We start from the raw sequence: 17,681 nt of genomic DNA, 5'->3' as shown, positions 1-17,681 counted from the left end.
AGGATGAATTACAGGCAGGGAAGAGCAGATGGTACGCTACTGTTGACATGAGCGAGGATGGTGGTGACAGTGGGCACAATAAGAAAGACAGATTTCAGGTGTGTTTTGATACCATCCAGAAAGATTTGTTGATGAACTGAATAGATGGCAAAGGGGAGGGAAGAAGCAAGAACAATTCCCCGTCTTCTGGCTGCTAGACTGAGGATTGGTAATGCTATTCACTGAGGTGGGGAAGACCACTGCAGGCAGGGCACAAGACAGGTTTCAAAGGGAAGAGAGACTTCAATTTTTGACTTGTAGTTTGGATGAACACATTAAATCCTTGCTCCAACTCTGAGAGGTAGGTACTATCCTTAGCTCTACTTTATTATTATGTGTTTAAACGTTTGTTTATTTATTTGGCTGCACCGGGTCTTAGTTGTGGCATGCAGGATCTTTAGTTGCAGCATGCAGGATCTTTAGTTGTGGCATGCAGGATCTTTAATTGCAGCATGCAGCCTCTTAGCTGTGGCATGCGGGATCTAGTTCCCTGACCAGGGATCGAACCCGGGCCCGCTGCTTTGGGAGTGGAGAGTCTTAACCACTGGACCAGGGAAGTCCCATCCTTAGCTCTACTTTAAATATGATGCTTTTGGCTGAATGTTTGTGTCCCCTCAAAATTCATGTGTCGGAACCTATCTCCAATGTGATAATATTTGGAGGTGGGGACTTTGGGAAGTGATAGGTCGTAAGGGTGGAGCCTTTGTGAATGAGATTAGTGCCTTTATAAAAGAGGCCCAGAGAATACCCTTGTCCTTCCACCAAGGGCGCATGAGATAGCCACCTATGAACCAGAAAGCAGGCTCTTACCAGACACCGAATCTGCTGATGCCTTGATCTCGGACTTCCCAGCCTCCAGAACTGTGAGAAATTTAAACTTCTGTTGTTTATAAGCCACCCATTTTATGGTATTTTGTTACAGCAACCTGAGTGGACTAAAACGTATGAGGAAACCGAATGACAGAGACATTAACGTGCCAGGGTTATAAATGATAAAGTCAGAATCTATTGATCTTTCTTTTCATTTTCTACTTCTTCCCTCCAATTATTCATCTTCTCATCCATCCATTTTTCTAATCCTCCATTTCTCCATTTTCCCATTTCCCCACCCATCTTATTCCCAATCTACCCATCTATCTCCATCCATCCATCCCCTCACCTGCCAACAAATATTCATCACGTGCCAGGTTCCCCAGGCATCCGACACCTGCTGTGCAGGAAGGACCATCAGGGATGAGAAGACACGACACAGGCACATTGGTGTGCAGCTTGGCTTGAGATATTTATTCAACGCTTTCCCAGCTGGCCTCAGTGGCTCAGCAAAGGGGTAGAGTGGAGGAGGGGCATACAGTGACAGAGTGCATCCTTCAATTATTGCAACCTCCAGGGGGCTCAGGTCCTGAAGTCCTCATTCCCGGTGGATGACCGATCAGTCCTGACTGCAAGAGACACACACTTAGCACTTGTTGTAGACTGAGCACCCATCCCGACTGCCCCTTTCCCATGAGGACGCAGGTGCCCCTGCTCCAAGTAGCCTGGCTTCCAAGCTACATTCCTCACCATGGGGAGAAGTCCTGTGCTCTCCAGTTCTCCAGTGTTGTCTCCTTCTGGGAGTCATGCCCATCATTGGTCTGGTCCGCGTCAAAGTTTCCGCAGGCCCCACACAGCATCCCAGCATGGTCATCGCCGACCACCACAGCTAGCTGCCCATCGGTGCCAAGCTGCACCCGAACCCCTGCCTTCTGCTGGACTAGCACGGAGCCATCAGGATTCCGACTCACGGACACAGATGTTAACACCTCAGCTGGGAGATCCACTTGGAGACCATTCACCTGGTGGTTGGGGCAGGGTGGGTGAAACACAGAGGTGAGCTGGAACCACAGGAGAGCTGGGGTATTACTAGGATGGAGGGCCCAAGGAAGACAACAAGTTCAAGGAGTGGAAGCAGAGATGCGGCTTCTGAAAGAGATGGAGACCTGGACGAGTGCGCCAAATGAAGAGATGGAGACCTGGATGAGTGCACCAAATGGAGAGATGGAGACCTAAGGTAGCTGGAGATGTGGATGGATGGATAGAAAGACAGAGAGCGGATGGATGAACAGATGGATCAATGCATAAGCGGGCGTGCACACAACATTCCAAGGGCGGCCGGGGTTGGGGGGAAGCACTTGTACCAGATAGATAAACAAACAATCAGTCAAATCCCAGCATCATCCTGTTTGATTCTAGTTTACAAAAGAAAAGAACACTTGAGCATGTCCTGTAAGTTACTGGTTCCCTAACAAGGCAGCTTCATCCCTTATTTTTTCAATGCTGATGTCTGAAGACAAGTAATGACCTAGCAAGTATAATGATCATGTGAGAAAATGACTATTTCTCCATCACTGGCTGTTGACTCAGTAACCTTGGTAACCTTGTGAGTTTTTCCCTTTAAATAACTGTGTCTGTTGGTTTTTTTTAAAAAATAAATTTATCTATCTATCTATCTATTTATTTACTTATGGCTGCATTGCTGCACGCGGGCTTTCTCTAGTTGGGGCGAGTGGGGGCTACTCTTCGTTGTGGCGCGTGGGCTTCTCATCGCGGTGGCTTCTCTTGTTGCAGAGCACAGGCTCTAGGTGCATGGGCTTCAGTAGTTGTGGCGTATGAGCTCAGTAGGTGTGGCTTGCGGGCTCTAGAGCGCAGGCTCAGTAGTTGTGGCACACGGGCTTAGTTGCTCTGCAGCACGTGGGATCTTCCCAGACCAGGGCTTGAACCCGTGTCCCCTGCATCGGCAGGCAGATTCTCAACCACTGCGCCACCAGGGAAGTCCTGTTGTCTGTTTTCTTCGATGAGTTAACCCTTCTGAAGTTAGATTCCCTAGCAAGCCTTGTTTCAAAGAAAAGTTCTTTTTTTCTAAATGCTTTTTTATGTGACTCTTCCTCTGCCAGATGATTGGAGAGTTGGGTAGATAGACTGGAAAGATAGGTAGATAGGTCTGAAAAGATGGATGGATGGGTGGGTGAATAAATGGATGGATGGAAGGAAGGAATGGAGGGAGGGGAGGGGTGAGGAAGAGAGGGAAAAAGGAAAGAGAGGTAGAAGGAGGAGAGAAGGAGGGATGGATGCAGTGAAGGACAGCTGGAGAGATGGATGGAAAGTTTCACCTGGCTGCAAGCTTCGACGATATAAGAACTGGGTCTGAGTTATCTGTGTTACCCAGCACATGGCCTGGTGTGGAGGGAACAGGGATGAATGTATTCACAAAACCAAACTTTTCCTGGGTACCCTCTTGGTGCCAGGCCCTGATCTGGGTACTGGTGACAAAGTGATGATCAAGATGAACAGGATCCCTGCCCATCTGAGGATTGTATTCTAGTAATGGAGAAAGGCAACAAACACAAAGATATAATGGATAACCTCAGATAGTGATAAGCCCTTGAAGGAAATAAAACAGAGTAACAGCACTGAGACTGGGATGGAGTCAGAGCTTCCACAGGTAGTTGGGAAAGGCCTCTCGGTAGAAGCAATGCCAGAACTGAGGTCTGAAGGATGAGAAGGAGCCAACTCTTAGAAAATCTGCATTGCAGCAGTGGGAACAGCGAATGCAAAGGCCCCGAGGTGGGAACAAGCTTGCTCTGCTGTATGAATAGGATAAAGGCCAGCTTGGCCTATTATCAGCACAGCCAATGAGGGAAGGAGCTGTAGGAAATGAGGTTGGTGAGGCTGGCAGCAGTCCGATCACACAAGGCCATGGAAGGGAGGTGGCTTGAGTTTGGAATGTTGTTCTGGGAAGTCACTGTAGAGTTTTAAGCAGCAGAATGCCCTGATCTGATTCACATTTCTAGAACATCTGCTGTGTAGAGAATCGTTTCTTGATAGAGGAGCAAGGGAAGGTCAAGAGCAGGGGTCTGTTCACCTGAATTATGGATCAAGCAGAGGCCAGAGAAAAAGAGGGACTGGTCCAGATTACACTAACAAGAGAACTCAAGCTTCCCTGCTTTCAGCAGGGCTGAGTCTTGGACCATCTCGATGCCTTGGTGGAGGGATGTAGACAGACCATTCATTGGGGGAGGAGTGTGTGGAGCATTGGCTTTATCGCCCCACTAGACCCAGAGGACACCAGTGGATGTCTCTGCAATCAATGAACAGGTCATGGAAACAGAGACATGGGAACTTTAGGGCAGCCTGACGTCTGTGTTTGGGTCTTAGGCTCTATTACCTGGGCCACGGATGGTTAGACTCTGAGCCAGCATCAGCCCTCAGTTCGGCCAGATTCTCTCTCTAGAAATTTGGAATTGGGGTGGTGAGAACTGTGGGGTTTGGTAAATGCAAGGCAGTGGTAAGTCAACAGAAGTCAAGGGGCAGAAGGGAGAACCCACTGGGGCTGGAACGGACTCATGAGGCAAACAATGACAGGCCTGAGGGGGCCCTAAGAGCAAGCTGAAAGACGGCTGAGGGAAGGGTCGAGTGGCCTGGGATTGATAGAGTCCAAAGGGTGTTCCCACTGAGCACTGCACCTGGAGTCCCTCTTGGTCCCTTATATCCACACAGTCACCACCACACTCCATTCCCATCGAAGTGGTTCAGAGCCTGGGTGCCGGTGGGTTCAAAGCCTGGATCTCCCGGGTACTCTCTGAGTGACTTGGGTAAATGATGTCACCTTCCGGGGCCCTAGTTTCCCCTCTGTGTAAAATGGGGATAATAATAGTCCCTGTCTCATGAGTATGTTGTGGGGAGTCACAGAGAATGAAGCTGATTTGGGGGACAGCAAGTCTAAAACACAGAGGTACAAATTCCGATGACACTGCCAGGCACCTGGATCCAGCCACTCCTGAGGCTCTGTCCCTGGATTTTCTAGTTATGTGGGCCAATCAATTCATTTTTACTCAAGGCACTCTGAATTTGGTTTTCTGTCACTTGCAACCAACAGAGTCTTGGTTAACACTAAAATCAAAACTAGTAAGTTACTTGAATGTGCTTTTGCTCTTCAAGAGCTCAGCCAGAATAGAGGGACTAAGTTTGAAGTACTGACACAAATAGAAATCCAGAGAAACAAACTGCAGAGATCTGTAAAGAAAACAGACAGCAAGGCAGATGGGCTGCCAGGAATGTAGGGACACTGCAACAGGAAGAACAAAGCCCAGGGGAGACATGCCCCCTGTGTCCAGGCTTACCCACACGCCCTTGTTTCGGGTCACAGTCACCAGTCCATCCTGGAAGAAGATGTGAACGTGGCCCAGAACTGCAGCTTTGCCATTGCAGGGCCAGACATCAGCGACCACACGGTACCACGGGACGGTCTCCTGTAGTCCTGGGCAGCGGAAAGAGAGCTCGTAGATGCCGGGGGAGCTGACGGCACTGCGGGCCCCATCGAAGGTGGTGAGGTTGGCATCCACAGAGAGGGAACAGAGGCCACGGGAGACCCAGCAGTCCCGGACCCCAGCCTGGACCTCACATACGCGGCCTGGCGGACAGCTGGCCGCTTGGCACGTCTGGCCGGTGCTCGAGGAGCAGGAACAGCGCTCGCTGCAGTCTGAGGTCAGCAGGGAGGAGTTCGCCTGTGCACAGAAAGGGGCCAGGTTACAGTGGTGCGGTGGACTGAAAAAACAGACACAACCCGTCAACCCTCTGGACCCATGCAGAGTGACTTTGCAGTAGCTCCCATTAAGAAATGGAGTTTCCCCTTCCTCACGAATCTGGGCTGGCCTTAAGACTCTGCCTTGGTTATTACAATGCAGAAGCAACGCTGTGCCAGGTTCAAGCCTGGACCTCAAGAGACCTTACAGATTTCTTCTCTCTTTCTCGGAACCCTTCCCAGACACCACAGGCTAGCCTGCCTGAGTATGAGAGACCCCGTGGAAGAGAGACAGCCAGCCCTCAGCTGACCCACTGGGGGACCAGAGATGTATGAGTGAGCCCAGGGGTGGCAGAAGAACTGCCCTGCTGATCCCAGCCCAAACTGCAGAGCTGCAGAACTGTGAACTAAACAAACCGTTGTTTTAAGCCACTATGTTTTGGGGGTGGTTTGCAACCCAGCAAAAGCTAACTGATACAGGTAGGAGTGGGCACTGGAGATATTCCAGAGTCCTGGCACCCCCAGCCTAGAACAGAGGGCTCTGGAAACCCAATTCCAGGAAATGGACTTTCTCCTGGTTTTCTCCTGTCTGACCGGCTGTTCTTTCTTCACTGCATTTTCAAGTTCCTCCTCATCTCCCAAATCCTGAACACTATCCTGCCCAGGGCTTAGTCCTCAGATCTATTCTTTCTCTATCTACCATTTACTACCTGGTGATCTCACCAAATCTCATGAAGACTAAAAGCAGTGTCTGATCCTCAGCTGCACCCTGGCCCAGGGTGTGGGTCGGGTGTGGGTAATTGTTATAGAGACCATTATTGAGACAACAGGTGAAATTCAAATAAAACCTTTATGTTAGATAACAGTATCAAGTCAGTATTAATTTTCTGACTTTGAATTGTATTGTGGTCAGATCAAATGAGTTTTTTTATTCTTAAGAAATCCTTGCAAAAGTATTTAGGGGTAAAGGGGTACTATGTCTGCATCATACTCTCAAATGGTGCAGAAAAAGCAGTATGTGTGTATGCATACAAACATATATATATATATATATATATATATATATGGAGAGAGAGAGAGAGAGAGGGGGTGATAAAGTGGCAAAAAAGGTCAACATTCGAGGTACCTGAGTAAAGGGTAGGCAGGAGTTCTTTGTACTATTCTTGCAATTTTTCTTAAATTTGAATTATTTAAAAATAAAAGTTTGAGAACTTTAAACAAAATGAATACATTTAATTTAAAAAAATTACCATCTCTATACTGATGACTCCCACATTTATGTCTCCAGCCCAGACCTCTCCCCTGAATATCAGACCCACAAATCCAAGAAACCTTCTAGCACGGGCAGAGTGGTCAAGGCTGGCATGGGGAAGCACAGGGGTCTGTGGGGATCCAGAGGAGGAGCCTAACCTCACCTAGGGGATCAGAGAGGGCTTCCTGTAGGCGGTGAGGCCTGAAGGAAGGAGTAGGAGTAGTTTGGCATCTTCTTCTGCAGAAGTCCTGCACTTCTAGACACTCTAGCCTACCTTTCTGCTGTTAATAAAACTGGGAGGAACAGGGAAGGGATGTGGTAATCCATCTTTCCTTTATCTGATAAATATGCTTTTGAAGAAGCAGGACAGCCTAGTAGTTCAGAAGGTGAGCCCAGGCTGCTGGGGTGTGCATCCCAGACTCCCCACTTGCTAACGGGTAGCCTTGGGCTGACTTCTCTCTGTCATCCATAAAATGGGGAAAATAACAATAGTACGTGACTCGTAGAATCGCTGTGACTATCAAATGACGTCTATAACAAACTTGGTGCATAGTAAGGGCTCAAAAAATATCAATCACAAAAGTAAATCAACTATTAACTTTCGCTTCCCATTATTAAATGACTGTAGCTGTGCTCTGCTATAAATTACTATTATTTTTACTGAGTGTGATGAACATGGAGGGTGAGGCCCAGTGCTCAGTGGGTGCCTTTCAAGCAAAATCACCCCCGATTCCTCAGACACCTATGGTGCAAGGATGATGACTAACCCCATTTTACAGATGGAGAAAATGAGGCTCAGGAAGGAGACTGTAATAGGCCCGATAATGGCCACCCCAAAGACATCAGGTCCTAGACCCAGTAAATGTTACCTTATATGGAAAAAGGGTGTTTGCAGTTGTGATTAAGAATTTTTGAGATGCTGAAATTATCCTGGGTGGGCCTTAAATGCAACCAAGTGTATCCTTATAAGGAGGAGCCAGAGGGAAATTTTATGACACATACAGAAGAGGAGGGGAAATGCAACATGGAAGCAGAAATTGGAGTGACGTGGCCATAAGCCAAGGAATGCCTGCAGCCACCAAACGCTGGGAGAGGCAAGGAACAGCTTTTCCCCTACAGCCTCTGGAGGGAGTGCCGCCCTGCCGACATCTTGCCCCAGTTATCCTGATTTCTGTCTTCTGGTCTCCAGAACTGTGAGAGAATAAATGTCTCTTGTTTTAAGGCACCGAGTTGCGGTCATTCGTCACAGCAGCCACAGGAAACTAACACAGGGACGTTACTAACATTGAGTCACACAGCAGGGAAGTGGTGGCAGCCTCTCTGTCCCCATCCTCGAGGGGGTCAGCACAGAAACTCTGAGTCCCCCTCAAGCCCCTCCACCCTCCCTGCCCATCTCAAGCTCCTGCTTACTGGCAAGTATCGGCCGTCATGGGTGCAGCCGCAGTCTTGGACAGGGATGCAGACACCCTGGGACAGCAGGAAGCGGTCGTCACACTCGCAGCCCTCAAAGCAGCGGGTGGTGCAGCCCGTGAGGCCAGAGAGAGCCGCACAGGAGCCCTGGCAGGAGCGCGTGCAGATGGAGTAGTGGCTGTGGGCAGGGCACTGGAGCGCTGCGGAGAGAGAAGGCAGGGTGGGGTCATGCCTACACACGGCCACTGAATAATGAATGGGGCCTACTGCACACCCAGCTCTGGGCTGCCGGTGCTGGGGACACAGCAATGAAGACAGCTCCAGGCCCTGCCCTATCTGTCAGTGGGACAGATAGCGATGGCCCAGTGTGATCAGGGCTGCATTGGGGAAATACAGACAGAAGGTCAGGGCCAGGATGCGGCAAGCACAGGCAGAGGGGTCACGGCCAGGATGGGGGCTGTGAGGACCCAGGGGAAGCAACCAGAGTGAGGGCCTGGGCTCTGGCTAAGCAACTGGTGGATGGTGTGGCTGCCCCGCGATGAGGACCAGGATCAGGAATAGGAGGATCAGGTTTGGGGTGAAATGCTGATGTCATACAGGAACACAGGAGGTGTGTGAGGGACCCTGAGGACACCAAGTGCAAAGTGTGCAGGAGGTCACTGGACCCATGAGGCTGGCAGTCAGGAGAGAGGTCAGACATGGAGACAGGCAGTGTCTACTGCCAGCACCGAGGACAAATCTAAGGTTATAAGGGTAGGTATGGGCCGGGATGTAGGTCCTACCCTGAGGAGAATGAAGGAGACACAGCCCTGCCCTGGGGCCATGAGTGGCCACTGCCCTGTCCAGAAGAGTCCAAGGAGACATGGCCCTGTCCTGGGGGTTTGAAGGAAACATATAAGCCCTAACTGGGGGTATCTAAGAGGTATAGTCTTGGGCTGGGCGTCTGAGGGAGCTGCAGCCTTGTCTTAAAGGATCTGAGGGGCTATGGTCCCATCCTGGAGGAACTGGGTGAGCCACAGACTCAGGCTTTATTGTGTGAGCTTCTGACCTGCCCGACCCACCCTCCAAGGTCACCACAAAAAAGGTTCAGGATGGGCCTTGAGAAGAACTGTATCTGAGGTCTCAGGAGAGCAGGCCCCTGAAAGGAGTCTGAGAAGGGCCGGTCAGCCAGGCAGGAGGGAAGCCAGCAGGGTGTGCTGTGGGAGGAGCTGGGGACTGCTCCTGAGATGCACACAGGACAGGGAGCAGGCCAGAGGGTGCCCCCGAGCCTGGGCTGAAGTCCTCCCAGGGACCCATGGACACTCACGGCAGAAGCTGTCTGTCCTCCAGGGCTTCACGGCCACGCCAGCTGCCTGGCAGGCCACTGTGTAGGCTGACAGGCTGCGGCAGAGGGCGGCACTGTTGCCCTTCTGGGCACAGAGGTCATACACACACTGGCGGAAGTACTCAGAGGGGCTCAGAGCTGCATGGCAGGCCGAGAAGGGGCCCTTGGCATCCTGGAGCCGCCCGCAGGCCTCAAGGCTCTCATACGGCGCCGTCTCCTCTGCTGAGCACAGGGGGCAGCCCTGGGGCCCACAGCCCTCGCCACAGCCCTGGGAGGAGCCGGGTGCCCGCCATGCGGCTCCAAAGGCATCCACGCTGGGGGCCATGGCGCCACTGGGCAGGACAAAGTCATCATTCCAGTTGCCGTTGAAGTTCCCACAGAGGCCACAAAGCCGGTCACGGAAGGGGCTAGGGATGGATATGAGGATGTAGGCATCGCCGTCAAAGAGAAGACGCAGCTCCTTGGTGGTCTGCAGAATCATGTTCCGGCCCTCGGCAGTCACCCGCACGTGGCCCACAGCCACAGGCAGGGCTACAGCCTCACCATCCACAGTGACCTGGATGGAGGGTCAGATGCGTCAGGGACTCACAGAAGCACAGGTAAGGCAGTTCCCTCAGACTCCCAGGATGCAGCTGTCTCTCTCTCAGTCACACTGGGGTGGGGCCATGTCCCCCCCAGACTTCCCAGGGTAGGGTCGTGTCCCCTTCAGAGACCCCAGGGCAGGGCTGTGTCTTGTTCAGTCCCCCGTGGGGCAGGGTCATATCTCGCTCAAAACCCCCAGGGTGGGCCCTGTCCCCCTCAGAGCCTCCAAGATGGGGCCAGGTTGCCCTCAGACCCCCAGGGCAAGGCCACGTCCACTTACCTGTGGCCCTCGAGCCAGGCCCACAACCTGGCCAGCCACAGTAACCACCAGACGCTGGGGATCTCCAGCCGCATTATTCTCAAGCACAATGGTAAAGTCCTCGTCCCCAGGCTGTGGGTGGCAGACCTGGGCCAAGATATAGGAGCAGGAGCCATGCAGGTCATAGGCACGGCCGTCGAGGGTAATGTAGTGGACGCCCCCGCTGGCCAGGCAGCGGCCACAGCCTGTAGGGCGACAGGCCTGGACGCCATCCTGTAACCGGCACTCCTCGTAGGGCCCGCAGGCCGCGCCCTCCTGGCAGCTGACCTGGCCGCCCGGCCCACACTCGCAGCGCCGCTCACACTCAGGACCCGGGTAGAAGTCCTTGCCCAGCGGGTAGTAGCGGCCCTCGTGGAGGCAGCCGCACTGGCCCACAGGCACGCAGGTGTCTCCACTAAGCACAAAGCCAGCGTCGCAGAAACAGCCCTCCCGGCAGGTGGATTCGCAGCCCTCGGGCGCTGAGAGGCTAGGGCAGCTCACAGGGCAGGAGTCACCACAGAGCTTGTAGTGACTGTGGGCCGGGCACTGGAGGGCTGTGGGGACAAGAGGGGAATGAGCCAGGCAGGCACGAGGGAGGAACACAGGGGAGGCACAGAGCGGGAGAACGTGCCCAGGTGAATCTGTATGTTCTGCCTGAGCACATTTCGTGAGTGAATCTGTCCGGGGATCTGAGCGGGGTGTCTGATCCACTACATCTAACGGGGGGATTCAGTGTGGGGATCTGGGGTCTCTCTGCCCAGGTAGTGTGTCAACCGGATCAAGTGTTTCTAAAGATCAAGTCGATCTGACTGGGTGAATCCAACCCCATATATCTGACCAAGATATGCAGGAACCAACTGTATCTCAGGGTATGAATCTGGCCAGATGTACCTTGGGGTATGAATCCACACGAGTATGCTTGACCGTCAATGTCTGACCTGGAGCCGCTCACGGTCTCGACGACAGGGTCTGTCAGTGTGTGACTCTGACCACATGTATGTGGATTGGGTGAAGCTGACAGGATAAATCTGACCAGGAGATCTGTCTGAGGGGAACTGCCCAGGACTATCTGACCATGAATCTGTATGTACCTGCCTGGGGCTATGTCAGGGTCCTGATTCTACGTGGGTATATCTAAGTGTGTCTCAGTGTAAATGTGATCAAGTGTCTCTGACCAGAGGAGTCTCTGTCTGAGGTTATGGGACCAGTTCTATCCGACCCTGTGTATTTCCCTGTTTAAAACCGTCTGGGGCATCTGACCAGGTGTAACTCTCTAGGTCTCTCTGACCAGGGGTAGCTGAGAGAGTCTACCTGACCAGGTGTTATCTCGCTGTGTAGCTTGGACAGGGTCAGCCACCCCAGTCTATCTAAGCGCATGAATCCTGAGAGGGTACTGGACGCAGGGTTTCCAACCACGTGTATCTGAGTCTCTACCACTGCAGAACGTGACCTGGTATATTTCAGTGTGTGAACGCCAAGGTGTTTCTTTCACAGGAGATATCTGGGCTCAGGGGAGGCAGGGTGGTGCCTAAGCCCACCGAGGAGAAGGCTCTTGTCTTAGAGCCCTGGGAAGGGGGGAGGAGGGGAGACCCCTGCTATGCGGCCCATGCATGGATCAGTACTCACGACAGAAGTCCGGCCGCCTCCACTCGCCAAGCTGGGCCCCAGCGGCCTGGCAGGCTACCACATAGGTGGCCACGGCAGGGCAGAGGCCTCCCGGATGGCCCTGAGCCTGGCAGGCGTCCAGCAAGCAGGCCTGGAAGTACTGCGTGGGCGGCACGTGGCTGTGGCAAGGAGCCAGCGGGCCGTCGGGGGCAGAGATCACGCCGCAGGCGTCCGGACCGCCGAAGGGCTCCTGCTGCTCCTGCGTGCAGGGCTGCGGGCACGGCCCGGGCACGCACTCCCCGCAGCCCTCGGCACCGCCCACTTGCCAGCCGTCTGGGTTCCCGCCCACCGCATTCAGGTCGTCGTTGGGGTTCTGGTTGTAGTTCCCGCACAGGCCACAAAGGGCGCCCGCGTACGCCGCCGGCACGCGCAGGCGCACGTTGTTGTCTCCGTCGAAAGCCAGTGAGATCGCCGTGGCCGTGGTCACCACCACGTCGGCGCCGCTCAGGTGTGCGCGCAGGCGCGAGTCCAGCTGGAAGGGCAGCGCCACCAGCCTGCCGTCCACCTACAGGGTCGGGGTGGGAGTGGGGGTGGTGAACGTCGCAGGCACAGGTTCGAATCCTGACTCCACTATCTAGTGGCGGGGGGGTGGGGGTGGTGGGGGTGGTGGGGGTGGTGGCGGGTAGGGTCCCTGTGCACGTGACCTCCCCCCTTGTAATTATAATAGTAGTACTAATAATAAGTGACTATAGGCATGATGTCACTGGCTCCTCACACTACCCTCCGAAGCAGGTACTGTTCTTAGACCCATTTTACAGAGGAATAAACTAAGGCTCAGAGATGGGGAAGCCACTACTCCAAGCCATCCAGCTCCAAGGCCTATACTCTCTCTCGATCCCTCCATCTGCCCTGTTAACCTGTGAAAGGCAATCAGAGTAGTGGCAGACCCCTAACTGTCCCAGGCAACTCCAGGGCTGGCACATGCTCTTGCCTGGCCCACTGACCCCTCACCTGCAGCTGTCGGGGCCAGCGGGCACTGAGGGTGAAGCTGTGGCCGTAGATGTGCAGGGTGACAGTGCGGGTGTAACTGATGGCCTGGCTGCCCCGGTGCTCATTGGCTACAGTGACCGTGAAGTTCTCTACCCCCGGGGGTAGTCTGTGGCAGGGCATACTCAGCAGGTAGTCGCAGGCGCCTTGGAAGTTGAACTGGTGCCGATCCAGGGTGATGTAATGGGGGTCACCCCAGGCCTGACACTCAGCTGTGCTGATAGGGTGGCAGCCATGCTGGCCTGAGGGCAGTAGGGCACACTCTTCACCTAGCCCACAGCTGGCAGGCTTGCAGACCAGTGAGCCACCGCCAGGCCCGCAGTGGCACCACTGGGAGCAGGTGGCATCAGCCCAAAACTCGCTGCCTGCCTCGTGGTAGGTGCCGTTGGCCCAGCAGCCGCAGCCACCATCCAGGGGAACGCAGCGGTCGGCGCTCAACACGAAGCCTGAGTCACACTGGCAGCCCTCGGTGCAGGGGCCCTCACATGGGGCAGAGGCGGTGGGGGGTGCAGGAGACGGGCAGCTGGCTGGGCAGGGTGGGCCACAGAGCTCGTAGTGGCTGTTTTCTGGGCAGGAGAGCTCTGTGGGTGGATGAAGGAGTGGGAGGGAAAGAAAGGGAGAGAATGGTGTCAGGAGGTGGCGTCTGAGGATAGGGTAGGAGGAGACAGACAGAGACCACGAGAGACAGAGCAGGAGACAACGAAAGACCCAGAGACAGGGAGAGAGAGGATGAGAGACAATCAAAGGGAGACACAGAGACAAGCGCCAAGAGACTGAGAGACAATAACAAAAACAGAGAGACAGAGAGAAAAAACCAAACAAACAGACCCAGAAGGACTGGAGTGAAACCAAACCAGCCCCAAAGAGACAGGACCCCTGCCCCCAGCTTCTGCTCTGTCCCCCAACACTCACCGCAGCCGGCCTGTGTCCTCCAGTCCTTAATGACAATCCCAGCAGCCTGGCAGGCAGTGGCATAGGCAGCCAGAGCCTGGCAAAGTATGTTCTGGGCCCCACCGCCCAGGCAGACATCCAGAACGCAGCCCTTGAAGAAGCTATCAGGGGCCACGTGGGCATGGCAGGCAGCGAAGGGGCCTCCGGAGCCAGGGGCCAGGGGTCCACAGAAGCCAGGGCCCCTGTACTCCTCCAGTCGGTCCTCGGCACATGTTGGGCAGGACCCCTGACATTCATCCCAGCACAGTGGGTCCCAGCCTGGAACCCGCCAGCTGCCGCCCCAGACGGGTATGGAGGGAGCCAGCGTGCCGTTAGGGAAGGCTTGGTCGTTGCTGGGGTTACGGTCCATGTTCCCACAGAGCCCACACACCACACCGTGATAGCTACTGGGCAGCGTCACCTCCACTCGCCAATCCCAGTCATAGCTGACCCGCAGCCCGAAGTCGGTGGCCAGCACCGCTCTCGATACGCCCTGGGTGACTGAAAGCTGCCCACCGGCCACAGAGACAGGCAATGCCGTCAGCACGCCGTTCACCTGGGGGAAGAGGGGGAAGGGAGGCAAACATAGGTCACTGGAGATGCCGAGGCCCGGCTCTGGCCCCCTGCCTCCCTCGCTCGTCCTGCCGTGGCTGGGAGCTGCCAAGGCCTTCCCCGTGACTGCTGGTCATATAGTCATTTGACAAACATTATGGACATCTGCTCTAGTCCAGGCCCTGGAGAATGAAAGCCCACTCTGCTGCTTTTTCTGGGTTTCTCTCTTTTTTTTTTTTGCGGTATGTGGGCCTCTCACTGTTGTGGCCTCTCCCATTGTGAGCACAGGCTCCGGACACGCAGGCTCAGCGGCCATGGCTCACGGGCCCAGCCACTCCACGGCATGTGGGATCTTCCCGGACCGGGGCACGAACCCATGTCCCCTGCATCGGCAGGCGGACTCTCAACCACTGCGCCACCAGGGAAGCCCTGGGTTTCTCTTTTGATCTTTGTCTCCCTCCCTCATCTCTCTCTCTCTCTCTCTGTTTCTCTCCCTCCTTCTATATCTAGACCTATCTCTCTCTCTCCGGATTCTCTATGAGTTTCTCTCATTTGTCTCTCTCTCTGGGCCCCCTCCCTTCTCTGTGTCTCTCTCACTTGTGCACTATCTCTCTCTGCATGTGTGTGTGTGTGTGTGTGTGTGTGTGTGTGTGTGTGACATTCTCTCTCTCTAGGTCCATCTCTCTGGGTCTTTCTCTGGGTCTCATTCACCTAGTCCCTCCCTCTCTCATCATCTCCTGTGCATGTCTGTGTGTCTGGGCATTTCTTCCACTCACTCACCATCGTTTATTGAGGGCCTGCTCTGTTCCGTACCTCATTCTCTCCCTGTGAGCTGACATTAATCTGCATCTCCATTATTCTGGGCAGTCCATCTCTCTCTCTCTCCATCTCTCTCAATTTCTCTTCATGTCGGAGGCTCTGGGCCTCTCATTTGTTCCCTCACAAACAGTCAAGGGTGCTTACCTGGGTCAGACTCTCAGCTGAGCACTTTACATGCATCACCTCACTGTGGGGCAGGGCCTGCTATGATCCCCATTTCACAGATGAGGAAACTGAGGCCCACCAAGTCATTTGCCCAACATCACACAGCTCATAAGGAGAGCCTGGATTCAAACCCATATCTCTAAAAAGGCAAATTCTAAAAAGGCAAAATTTAAGTCCTACATTAAAGCCCTTAACAAAGGGCTAGACTCATTTAACTCCCAATAGAGGGGTGATGTTTTTGTTGTAATTATTATTGCTCTTGCTGCCATTTTGTTTCAGGCCTAAGTGAAGAGAGGGAGCACTGAGCTCCTAACTGTGGCTGGCAGGACCCTTCCCACCCTACCTGGGGGATCAGGGGCCATCCTTACCCGGACTTTGCCGATCTCGCCTTTGTGGATGGAGATGTTGGTGTTGAGGATGGTCACGGTGACCAGCCTCACGCAGGACACAGAGGGGTTGCCCCGGTTCTCATTCTTGGTGGTGACAGTGAAGGATGTCAGGCCCTGGGCACTGCTCCCTGGGCAGCTGGTTGATGCCAGCACATAGTTACAAGTACCCTGGAAGTCAAAGTTCCAGCCATCGAAAGAGTGGTAGTGTGGGTCACCCCACAGCCAACACGTGGCCTCGTAGTTGGGCACGCACACACCCTGGCCATTCTTCTCCTGGCATGTCTCCTGTGGCTGACACGTCACACCATGGCACGGGTCTGGGGGCAGAGGAGAGAGGACCTTGAGGGGCTGCCAAGCATACGGCCAGCTACTTCCCAGCATCTGCCCCAATCTGTGCGAGGGATACTGGCTCTAAGGGCAACTGGGGGTGAGACCAGATTCCAGGTTCCTCCCATCTGAGATGCAGGCCCTACAGTCTGCCATTTCTGAGACCAGGCCCTGGGCACCCCTCCACGTCTGAAACTCTGTGTCCAAGACCCTGTCAAAGGTCCCCACATCTGAGACCCAGGCCCTGCTGTTTGTTGTCTGAGACCCAGGCCCCAAGGTCCTTGCAGCCAAGACACAGGTCCTAGGGTCCCTACATCTGAAACCCAGGCTCTGGGGTCCCCTTGCTTGAGATCTCAGCCCCAGAGGACCGAGGTCTGAGACCAGAGACACAGGAGTCCCTGTGTCTGTGATGCTAGCCCTGTGGGCATCCATGAGGACATCCACAGCCCAGGGTTCTCTGTGTCCAAGACCTCGGGCCCGGGTTCCCCCACACCTGAGCTCCCAGCCTCCTGAGGGCCACCACACCTGAGTCCCAGGTCCTGGAGGTCTCTGTGCCCAAGACCAAGGTACTTCAGGAACTTTCTGGTGAGAAACTAAGCCCAGAGGTCCCACCATTTGAGACCCTGACCCTGGGGTCCTTGTATCTGAGTCTCATAGCCTGGCAATCCCTCTGTGCAAGATTCTATCTCCTTGGGGTTGCTGTGCCTAAGACCCTGGCCTTGGGGATCTCATTTCTCAGGCCTTACCTCCGAGGGTCTCTTTGTCCAAGACTGTTCCTAGGGCCACTGAATCTGTGAACCCAGCTTTTGGAACCCCTGTGCCCAAGACCCCAGCCTTAAAACTTCCTTCTCTCTCCCCCTGTGCCAGTTTTCAGTTGACTGCCCCTTAGCTCCAAATCCACCAATAAAGTTAGGTTTTGTCAGCAGAAGGTGCTGGAGGGTCACGGCAGGAGGAAGGGGTTGCTCTGCTTCCAGTGGGCTTTGCTCTCCAGGCTCCTGGTGGCAAGCAGGGCCAGCAGCCTGGGGGACACCCACTCGGTGAGGTTCACTGGCCCCAGCTGGTTTCCCAGCGAGTCACTCAGGCACCCCGGCATGTGGCTTCCCAGTGAGTTTTGCCAGCACCCCAGTGGGGGTTTTCCCACCTTCCAGCTCAGCCTGCACAACCTCTCTGCCACCCTCCAATGAGATCTGCCTCTCAGCCTTGGAGTGGGGGCTGTCTTCCCAATTCCTCCCTTCCTTAGGTGCTCTGCTGTAAACTTTGGGGGCAGGGGCTGCTCCCTACATCTGCTCTTCCTGTGTTCGTGGGCGTTCTTTTTATCCCTTAGTAGTCAATCCCTATTACAAGCAAAGAATTCTATTAAACTTTCCCTATTTAAGCTACTGTGT

At 54.2% G+C, this 17,681-nt stretch overlaps 1 protein-coding gene across 1 annotated transcript in view; it reads right to left on the bottom strand.

The window, feature by feature from the left end:
* Nucleotides 1–398: 398 nt before the first annotated feature.
* The window catches only part of FCGBP (Fc gamma binding protein), a 143,083-nt gene continuing 125,800 nt past the window's right edge, over nt 399–17,681 (bottom strand). The window contains exons 19-28 of the mRNA XM_089902835.1: nt 15,949–16,286; nt 14,027–14,600; nt 13,079–13,695; nt 12,089–12,632; nt 10,445–11,016; nt 9,565–10,138; nt 8,259–8,458; nt 5,196–5,579; nt 1,600–1,871; nt 399–1,478 (exon numbers count right to left, since the gene is read on the bottom strand). Coding sequence (XP_089758961.1) covers nt 1,469–1,478; nt 1,600–1,871; nt 5,196–5,579; nt 8,259–8,458; nt 9,565–10,138; nt 10,445–11,016; nt 12,089–12,632; nt 13,079–13,695; nt 14,027–14,600; nt 15,949–16,286 — 4,085 coding nt within the window. The 3' untranslated portion in view covers nt 399–1,468. The remainder of the gene's footprint in view (nt 1,479–1,599; nt 1,872–5,195; nt 5,580–8,258; nt 8,459–9,564; nt 10,139–10,444; nt 11,017–12,088; nt 12,633–13,078; nt 13,696–14,026; nt 14,601–15,948; nt 16,287–17,681) is intronic.

The sequence above is a fragment of the Delphinapterus leucas genome, chromosome 20 (genome assembly GCF_059928025.1).
Source record: "Delphinapterus leucas isolate spDelLeu-1000000601 "Yukka" chromosome 20, BTC_Dleu_Yukka2, whole genome shotgun sequence".
NCBI lineage: Eukaryota > Metazoa > Chordata > Mammalia > Artiodactyla > Monodontidae > Delphinapterus > Delphinapterus leucas.
Note: the sequence above shows the minus strand (reverse complement) of the source record. Positions and strands in the feature narration are given on the sequence as shown.